Genomic DNA, 10133 nt, shown 5'->3' with positions numbered 1-10133 from the left:
GATTTTGCTTGTGTGCTTCCCACAGGCTTCTGGTTGGGCCCTGTGAGAAGATGGGCACAGGGTCTGATTCAGCAGTGCTCTTCTTAGGCATCATTTTTTATTATGTATACACATAATTTAATTGTGTAGATTTGTCTTTAAAAGTTTTGCTGATTTATCTGTGTTTCATTGATAATTTTATTATGTACACCACTTAGAGAATATTTTGATTAAGAGATTTATACAGTTTTCTATATAAAAGAAATGATCTAATTTTTGTATACAGTGGTACCTTGGGTTACATACGCTTCAGGTTACAGACGCTTCAGGTTACAGACTCCGCTAACCCAGAAATAGTACCTCGGGTTAAGAACTTTGCTTCAGGATGAGAACAGAAATCGCGCTGCGGCAGTGGGAGGCCCCATTAGCTAAAGTGGTGCTTCAGGTTAAGAACAGTTTCAGGTTAAGAACCTCCGGAACGAATTAAGTTCTTAACCCGAGGTACCACTGCATTATGTTTTTCTAGACAAAGGGAAGTTTGTGACACAGGGCATAATTAGGTTAAGAAACTAGGCACCACAAGCTACACTGAACCTCCATGTCCCATGGCAGTCTATGCCGGAACAGTAGATGTTTCCAGAAGCCACTGTCTTATTGTTGGACTGGACGAACTTGGCCTGATCAAGCAGTGTAATTGTGAACTAAGGTTATGCTGTAAACTACAACCCATCTTGGCAACGCAATAGCATATTGCAGAGAGGGCAGAGAGAGCCGTGATATGCAATAAGACACCATTCTGTGCTTCACAGAACAAAAAGCCCTCACACTGCATGACCTTAATGGAATGAGCCCATACAGAAGAAGTTTTCTACCCACCTGACCCTGGTTTTAGACTGCTAGGGAGCCCTCTTCACCTGAGGCAGGCACAAAGAAATTCCATTCTGCAGCCTTTTGCTTGCTACACCAAACAGATTGAATGTCACGGCCACAATCTGGGAACACATCCTGCCTTTCTGTCCCTTGGTGAGCGCGGAGCTCCTTGATCCGTGCAGAATACCTACTGTGAAAAGAAGCTGGCTGGGCTTTTGCCCCCTGGAAATATCTGAGAACAGACCTGCAAACTTTTTGAACGGCCGTAACGAAAGACAAATATTGAGCAAGGCACAGATAGGTCAAGTGCTGTGTAACAAATAAAAGCATAATTGTGGCCATGCGTGTAGAAAACCTAAGGCATGCACCAAATGGCATTCTTAAAGGTAAAGTCCATTAGGTCCAGTCGCAGACGACTCTGGGGTTGCGGCGCTCATCTTGTTTTATTGGCCGAGGGAGCTGGTGTACAGCTTCCGGGTCATGTGGCCAGCATGACCAAGCCGCTTCTGGCGAACCAGAGCAGCGCACAGAAATGCCGTTTACCTTCCCGCCAGAGCGGTACCTATTTATCTACTTGCACTCTGACGTGCTTTCGAACTGCTAGGTTGGCAGGAGCAGGGACCGAGTGACGGGAGCTCACCGGGATTCAAACCGGCGACCTTCTGATCGGCAAGTCCTAGGCTCTGTGGTTTAACCCACAGCACCACCTGCACTTACTGTGTTCTATCAAAAGCAAGTCAAATTGGGCTGCCCAATGATTGAAGAATTTTACCTTCTTTTTAACCAATCTGCCAAGTTAATTTAAGTTAGCGAAGTTTAGTTTCTGTGAGGCTTCATGTTCACATCTTTCCTCCTGACCCCGGCTCGGTTTAATGTGATTTACTCCCAAGATTCAGGTGACAGGCTCACAATGTGCTACATCTTATGAAAAATGGTGCAGTTAATGCACATACCATATTTGGGTGGGATATTTTAATGCTTAGGCAAGCTAATGCTTCTAGTGCATCCCTGGAGCTCTTCTAGCCCTCTGGCAAACCCGCTCTTGCTGGCGCATTTGCCCCTTGCTGAGCTCCCTGCCCCGGGTCAGGAGGCACAGGAGTCGCCGCTCTCCCCTTGCCTTCCTCGGCCTTGCCTTTCCAGGGGCTCTTCCTCCCTCCCTGCTTTCCTCCGGCGCCACGGGGAGACTCCTGCCTTTCGCGGAGGGCCGAGGGAGGCGGAGCGCGGCGGCGGCGGCGGCCCTGTCCCGGGGCGGCCATGGCGGAGGGCGGCGAGGCGGAGGAGGCGGCGGTGGTGCAGATCCGGCTGGGCGAGCGCTGCTTCCCGGTGGGCAAGAGGCAGCTGCGGGAGCAGAGCGACTACTTCGGCGCGCTCTTCCGCTCGGGGATGCGCGAGGCGGCGGCGGAGGTGCAGGAGCTGCGCGGGGGGCTGCGCGCGCGCGGCCTGGAGCTGGTGCTGGACTTCATCCGCACGTCCCGCCTGGCCGGCCTGGAGCGCGAGGGCGAGGGCGAGGGGGCGCTGGAGGCGCTGGTGGAGGCCGCCTGCTACCTGCAGGTGACCCCGCTGCTGCGCCGGCTGCCCGCGCAGGTGGCGCTGCCCAACTGCCTGCAGCTGCACCAGCTGGCGCAGGTCTACGGGCTGGCGGAGCTGCAGGCCGCCTGCGAGGCCTTCATGGCGGCGCGCTTCCACCCGGTGCTCCGCAGGCCCGAGGCCCGGCGCCTGCTGCCCGGCGCCCTGAGGCAGCAGCTGCGGGAGAGGCGCGCGGGAGGCGCGGCCGCCCTGCTGGCGCTGGGCCCCTTCGCCGGAGCCGGGCCCCAGGAGGGCGGCGCGCCCGGCGCCATGCGCAGGCTCGACGAGGCGGCCGGCCGCTGGCTCCCGCTGCCCGCCCGCCCGCCTCCGGAGCTGGCCAACGTGCGCGGCTACGGCGCGGCCGTGCTGGACAACTACCTGTTCCTGGCGGGCGGCCACCGGCTGGGCAGCCAGGAGATCGCGGCCGCGCACTGCTACAACCCCTGCCTGAACGAGTGGAGCCCCGTGGCCTCGATGAACCAGAAAAGGTAACGCTTGCTTTTCCAGTTTGGAATAAATGGAAGCATTTTTCAGTGTGAGGTGTGGAAAAGCCAAGCTGGTTTGAATAGCAAACTGGTTAAGTGTGGTCTTGAGATCAGGTTTGCAGAAGACCCAAAAGTGGAGAGACAACTAGCGCCTCAGAAGACAGGAATGCAGTTCTTAAAGGAATGGAAACCTAGGCCAACAAACTCAAATTCAGCCGAGATGCATGCCATGTTATACATGGACACACACAATAACCACATATCTGTAGGATGGTGGACACCTGACTTTGCAGGAAATGTTCTTTGTTGTTGCAAAAAAAGAAAAAGAAAAACCTTGCAATTTTAGGCTACATAAATAGAACCAGTTTCCAAGTAATGAGAAGTAATAGTTCCAACTTACTCTGCAGCAGTGGACCACATCTGGAGTTCAGTATCCAGTGCTGGGTACCACATTTTAAATCAGACACATTAGGTTGGGTTTAGAGGATGGCATTAAAGACAATGGCTAAATTGTCATTTTCAGTCTTAAGTTGTGTATATTTAGAATAACAGCCGTAGAAAGGCGATTTCTGCTCAGTTGCATCCTTTGCGTTCTTGGCAGTAGAGCTTGAGTGGTGTATTTCTTTGTCTTTGGTTTATGGTCGATGAGAGTAGCCTGCAAGATTCACACTTGCTATGGGAAGCGTCTCACAAGCCTTAGATCAGGGTGGTAAACCTTGGGGCCCCTCTGTCTGGCCCTTGGGATTGTGCCTAGCCTTGCTACCAGCCCTGACCCACACCCTTCCCAAGCGATTTTTGTCTCTCTGGGCTGCATCCTTGAATGGTGGAAGCCTTTGCTCTGCCCACTTTTGCCTCTGGCCCCACCCATTACTTGCATGCAGCCTCTGGAAGGTTGCCCTTGTGGGAATATGGCGCTTGGGCTGCCCTTGTCCTGGAGGAAGGGGGTGTGCCATTTGTCTCTCACACAGGGGAATTGTTTCCTGTGTCTCTTTGGTGCTCCAAATATATTAGAGTGCAGCCAATGTGAAGGGTTCTTTTACCCATTCTTATTGTTGGTCCACTTCTAGTGGTTTGATAAGGGACAAATTCATTAAGCCTAAAGATTTGCAAAACTGGTGGCTCACCTTGCCTTCCATTGGTTTTACTCTACTGAACAGAGGAATGCTGCTTCCATCATGCCCTGATTGTGGACCTCCACTGTCGGGCTCCAGCTGTAGCCTCCGAAGACCTCCATTGGTGAGAAAGGCAGGTGGAAAACGGCAAATACTATATTTTTAATTTCCCCAACAGAAATAAGCCTCTCACCTTACAGAACCTACGAGCTGCACATCTGCATGTCATGTCTACCACCTGCAAACTATTCTTTTTTAAAAAACCAATCTCCTTTGACTGTGGTTTTTCTATTAGCCTCATATTATTCTAGTCTAAATCTCTTGAATTTAAACAAAACAAGGCAGGTTTGCTGGTGCCCATTTGAAGTCACGGCTGTTTGCTCACATTTTGTAACATGGCTAGCTTAGATGCTTTCAGCAGGGAAATTGTATTGGTGGGTGGAAATGTACAGGGTGACCTAATTGCAAATGTCAGCAAAGTCAGGCTTCAAAACTATTGACCCTTTTCTCTCCACGCGACACCCACCCACCTACCCAACAAGCTGCAAATATGCATCCTGCTTTTCAGAGTCACATTGCTGCTGAAAGAACAAATATTCTGTATGGAATGAAAGTCACCTTTTATAAAACTCTTGCTTACATTTGAACCGCCTTCAGTGATTGATAACTCAGATAATTAACAGTATGTGGAGAGAGTCTGAAACTGTGCTCTCCCCCCCTCACATCCCTTACCAGCCCTGCCCTCACACACTAGAGTGGTTGCGGGGGGGGGGGGGAGATGACCATTTTTGGTTCCAAAGGCCAACACTGCTCCAGTTCCCAGCAGGGATGAACTATACATGGAAAGTAGCAGCAATTGCAGCATCTCCCACATAACTTTGGGCTTCCAAAGTTATCTCTGGTATGTGAGGAAACCAGGCTGAAACAGATGCTGTGACACTGAACTGATTTTTTGGGTCCTTTTCATTGGAATTTGATTTTCACTACTTTCTGTTCTCCCTGCCAATGGCAGCCCTGCCCTGGACGACAATCGTCACCCTTCTCCAGTCACATTAATGTGAGATTACCAAAAAAAAAAAAATCCCATTTTCGAAGAATATGGAAGCTATACAGCAGTTGAGTGTAGGTGTTGCCCTGTTAACATTTCACCCCATTTCACCAGGCCTACAATTTCTTTCTTCTTCCCCTTGCTTCAGAAATTCCTGGGGAAATGCCCTGTTTGTTTGTATCATGATCTCTTGCTTGCCTTTGCTTATTCTAAGCTTTAGCTTTTTTGATACTGTCCCCTCACCAACAAGCCTGCTCTCAGTGAATTGTCCTCTTTCATTTATTACAGAAGTCCACTTTATTTTCAGCTCCTCGCTATGCCTTTTTGCAGCCCCGTCAGCTTTTCCTTGTAAGCACATCCAGCCATGCGTTCCTGCCTAGTAATTCTAAACTCTGTGAGGTACACATCTGACTATGCTTTGGCTTTCCATAAGATCATATATTCCAGCCTTACATGGTCACATCCTCCCAGAGTTCCTGCCCCATTAAAGAACTGTCTTACTGGTTAAGATCAACTCATGATCCCCTTGTTCCTTCTGAAAGAGGAAGTTGTCAGGATCCCATACTTAGAACTGACGGTAGGGTAAAGGTTCCCCAGGACTGCTCATCTTTCCTTCCCTGAAACAGCTCTCATTTCTTTCAGGAAGATAGCACCCACCTCTACTCCTTGAGATGGTGGCCTATAGTAGACTTCAATCACAACGTGTGTCGTGTTTTTAATATATGTTGTGAACTGTTCTGAGATCTATGGGCAGTATACAAATTTAATAAGTAAACAAAATAAATAAATAGTTTATCTCCACTACCAGTAATTTTTACCTGGCTGCTCTCCACAAGGCTATGGGGTTTGTTCCCACTTGGATTTCTATGCAGGTGTACACTGCTTCTTTTGGAATGTGATTCCTAATAAACTTCTTGTTTCTTAACAAAGGTTATTTTCAACATTTTTTTCCATTTCATTATATATCATCTCCCAGAAAGCTTTTATTACCTTACAAGTCCACCACAAATGATAAAAGTTACCTTCTTTTTCTTTACATTTCCAGCAGGTATTTGTACTTGTTTTATACATTTTTGCCAGCTTAGTAGAGGTCAAATACCACTGGTACATCATTTTCATATAATTTTCTTTCAGTGTACAGCATGCTATAAATTTCTAGTCTGTTTTCCATAGCATTTCCCATCTGCCACCTGGATGTTATGTCCCAAATCTATAATGTCAATTATATTTCTTATATTATCCTCCATCTGGTGGCCTGGCAAGAAACCTGCCTGATGTTGATGGATTAAAGCGACTAAAAAAAACCTTCATTCGGTTGGCTAGTATGTTGGCAAATAGTTTATCATCATTGTTTGATAGCCTATAATTTTAAACTAAAAGTGGGTCGGTATCCTGCTTCAGAATCAGTGTAATATAGGCCTCTTTCCAGGACTCCCCAGTCCCTAATATCTCATTCATTAATTCTTTAAGTGGTTGTACCAGAAAGTCTTGAAGTTTTTATTACTTTGCTGAAAGTCCATCTGGCCCCGGCGTTTTACCTATTTTAGCTTGTTTAATTTCCTCTAGGGATGTGGGTGGTGCTGTGGTCTAAACCACTGAGCCTAGGGCTTGCCGGTAAGGTCGGCAGTTCGAATCCCCGCAACGGGGCGAGCTCCTGTTGCTCGGTCCCAGCTCCTGCCAACCTAGCAGTTCAAAAGCACGTCAAAGTATAATTCAATGATTTAACTCTCCAACTGTTTTGTCTGTAGGTCTAATTTCAAGTTGTTGGCTGTTAGTGGGAAGTTGTATGCCATTGGTGGGCAATTCCTCTCCAATGTTGAGTGTTACAGCCCAGAGCACGACTGGTGGAACTTTGCAGCATCCTTACCAACCCCTCTTGCAGAATTCTCAGCGTGTGAGTGCCAGGGCAAGATCTACGTCATGGGAGGCTACACTACAAGAGGTAAGACAAGTACTAGAAAGGAATAGTGTTATTTTAACACTTGTATGCTCTTTGGCATGTTCAATACAGTCATACCTCGGGTTACAAATGCTGCGGGTTGCGCGCCTTCGGGTTGCGGACTGCGCCAAATTGGGAAGTACCGGAACGGGTTACTTCCGGGTTTCAGCGCATGTGCAGAAGCACAAAATGATGTCATGCGCATGCGCAGACGCAGCACTTCAGGTTGCGAACGCTGCGGGTTGCAAACGTGCCTCTCACATGTATCACGTTCACAACCCGAGGTATGACTTTATTCAATTTAATAAGCAGTGTGTTTTAGTAGTAATGTTTGTGGTTGGTTTTAAATACAGTGGTACCTCAGGTTAAGTACTTAATTCGTTCCGGAGGTCCGTACTTAACCTGAAACTGTTCTTAACCTGAAGCACCACTTTAGCTAATGGGGCCTCCTGCTGCTGCCGCGCCACCGGAGCACGATTTCTGTTCTCGTCCTGAAGCAAAGTTCTTAACCTGAAGCACTATTTCTGGGTTAGCAGAGTCTGTCACCTGAAGCGTATGTAACCTGAGGTACTACTGTACCTTATTTTAGTATTACAATATAAGTCAAACAGCTGTTACTTAAGCGATAAACACACACTGAAAGGTTGTAAAACAACAACAACCCTTTCTTTTCACCATCTTGAGTGTGACTTCGACAGGACATTTAAGCAAAATTGCAAGAGAATTAGTGTTGACTGATATTAAGCGTGTGGTGTATTGTGAGGTTGAAAACCTGTTGATCTTTTTTTTTTTCTTTAAACATTGTATTGATATTATGAAGTGAGTCTCTGAAAAGGACTTGATCTCTTGTCTTCTGAAGCCTTCAGACTGTTTGACCTGCTTATGAAAGGTACAAGGGTGGCAACAGGATTTTCTGAGACCAGTACACTGAATATGTGATTGGGCCCTTCAACTCACATGGAAAAGATGACATGAATTTGCATAAAACCATAGAGTTGGAAGGAACCCCAAGGGTCATGCAGTGCAATGCAGGAATCTCAGCTAAAGCATCCATGACAGATGGCCCTCCAACCTCTGCTTAGAAACCTCCAAGGAAGGAGAGTCCCCCACCTCCCAAGGGAGACCGTTCCACTCAACAGTTGTTACTGCCAGAAAGTTTTCCCCGAATGCTTAGTAGGAACCTCATTTCTAATAACTTGAAGCCTTGAGTTCTACTCTGCAGAGCAGGAGAAAACAATCATGCGCCCTCTTCCATGTAGCAGCCCTTTAGATGTCTGAAGATGGCTATCATATCTCCTCTCAGTCTCCTCTTTTCCAGGCTAAACATACATAGCTCCTTCAAGCGCTTTTTGTCATATGCTGTGGAGGGCCCAAAAATAAATCAGTGGCCACATATGTAATAAAATGTCTGACAGACAGAATGTGAACAGGTGAAATATTTCCCATAATCATATTTCTATACTAGAAAAGCTTTAACCTGGATTTATGCCTGCTACACAGCTGTTAAAGGCAGAAGAACTCTGCTTTCCCCCAATGCCTGTACAAGCCTAGATTGCAGTCTTTTATCACTTACCTGGGAGAAAGTCCCATTAAATACAAAGAGACTTACTTCTGAGTAGACATATATCCCATTGTACTGTAAATTAACTCTACAGTGAATTCATAATGAGAACCTGGTCTCAGGAGACACATCTAAGCCTCTTTGCAAAGTTTTCACATTTTGCACAGTAATTTTGGTTGGGTGGGTTGAATTCTTTAACGTCCACTCACACTTGTGTGGTGTGCTTGTGTATTTGCATAGTATAAATTCTAGGGAGTACCTGATATCAGATGAACCCACTGCAGGAAAGACGCGTCCTGGTTGCTAGGGCAAAAGGAAGACAAAACTACGGATATTGTAGGGAGTAGAAAATGAGAGAGAAGCAGGAAAAGTGTGCAGCAACAGCCTACTTTGCAGAGGACAGTAATCAAGCTTTCTCCACATTTTTGAAAAAGAAAACTGACCTGAAATCAGACCTTTTAACCACCAGGTGTTGTAGGCCCCAGTGTACAAATAAGTTGAATTTAAGTTTTCTGTATTTAATATCTTCTCTGTTGCAGACCGGAACTTGAATATCTTGCAGTACTGTCCCAGCTCTGACAACTGGACAACCTTTGAATCGTGTGACATCCATATCCGCAAGCAGCAGATGCTATCAGTGGAGGAAACTATCTATATTGTTGGAGGCTGCATCCATGAACTGGGATCAAAAAAAAAATCTAGCCAGAATGAGGACATGTTAACAGTACAGTCTTATAACACTGCCACCAGAGAATGGCTCTACCTCAAAGAAAACACGTCAAAATCTGGTCTTAATTTGACTTGTACACTACACAACGATGGGATCTATATACTGACCAGAGATGTATCATTGTCAACAAGCTTGGAGCACAGAGTTTTTCTAAAGTACAATATATTTTCAGACAGTTGGGAATCTGTTAGGCACTTCCCAACCTTTGGACAAAACATGTTGGTCTGTTCTATGTATTTGCCAAATCTGATGTGAATGTAAACTGCAATTTTATTTTCCGCATAAAGTTCATTAATTGTTGAATAAGAAATTTATTTATCCTGGTTACCTTTTTTTCCAAATGGAACACAAGTTGTTTATATCCGATAAATAGTTATAAAAATTATTTTATTGGCCACTCTTGGTATATATAATGCTTTAGAAGAAAAAGGTGATGTTTGCTGCAAGAAGTCTACAGTTGTAATTACGTGCCACGTATGAGCAAGACAAAAATGGTGGCGAGGTAATGGGTAAACATCCCCACAAGTTCCATTTATTTTAATCTTTGCTTCAGCTGAGGATCTAAAGGGTTGAGATGATGGATTTGCGAAATGGTGCAGGGCCTTAGCAACAGGTAGGGCCAAAATGTTTCACTTCTGGATACCACCTGCCTATTCAAGCTAGGAGATGTAGACTTGGGGAAGTTTGCAAATCAGCTCAGAGATAGTCTCACCCAGTGTCAGGGACTGGACTGAACAGAGGAATGGGAAATGAGCCCTGGGTCTGATTGGCTCCTCTAAGAAGAGGAGAAGGAGACAGGACTGCTTCACAGTTGCGTGAAGAAGTGGCCTAGCTATGAGACAG

The 10133-nt window shown here is 46.4% G+C and overlaps 1 protein-coding gene across 1 annotated transcript; it reads left to right on the top strand.

The window, feature by feature from the left end:
* The first annotated feature begins 174 nt into the window (after positions 1 to 174).
* On the top strand, positions 175 to 9675 carry KLHL42 (kelch like family member 42). The gene is made up of 3 exons (XM_083503454.1): positions 175 to 2903; positions 6809 to 7002; positions 9100 to 9675. Exons 1-3 carry the CDS (start codon positions 2104 to 2106, stop codon positions 9543 to 9545), a joined length of 1440 nt encoding a protein of 479 aa, XP_083359580.1. The 5' UTR covers positions 175 to 2103; the 3' UTR covers positions 9546 to 9675.
* The last annotated feature ends 458 nt before the right edge of the window (positions 9676 to 10133 follow it).

Source organism: Podarcis liolepis (genome assembly GCF_965112155.1).
Source record: "Podarcis liolepis genome assembly, chromosome: 5".
Taxonomy (NCBI): domain Eukaryota; kingdom Metazoa; phylum Chordata; class Lepidosauria; order Squamata; family Lacertidae; genus Podarcis; species Podarcis liolepis.
Note: the sequence above shows the minus strand (reverse complement) of the source record. Positions and strands in the feature narration are given on the sequence as shown.

Excerpts from the sequence above, each read along its gene's own strand:
- KLHL42 (XM_083503454.1), top strand. The coding sequence starts at position 2,104 with ATGGCGGAGGGCGGCGAGGCGGAGGAGGCGGCGGTGGTGCAGATCCGG. Across the intron at positions 2,904-6,808 it reads GCCTCGATGAACCAGAAAAG|GTCTAATTTCAAGTTGTTGG; the intron begins GTAACGCTTGCT and ends TTTTGTCTGTAG. Across the intron at positions 7,003-9,099 it reads GGGAGGCTACACTACAAGAG|ACCGGAACTTGAATATCTTG; the intron begins GTAAGACAAGTA and ends TCTCTGTTGCAG.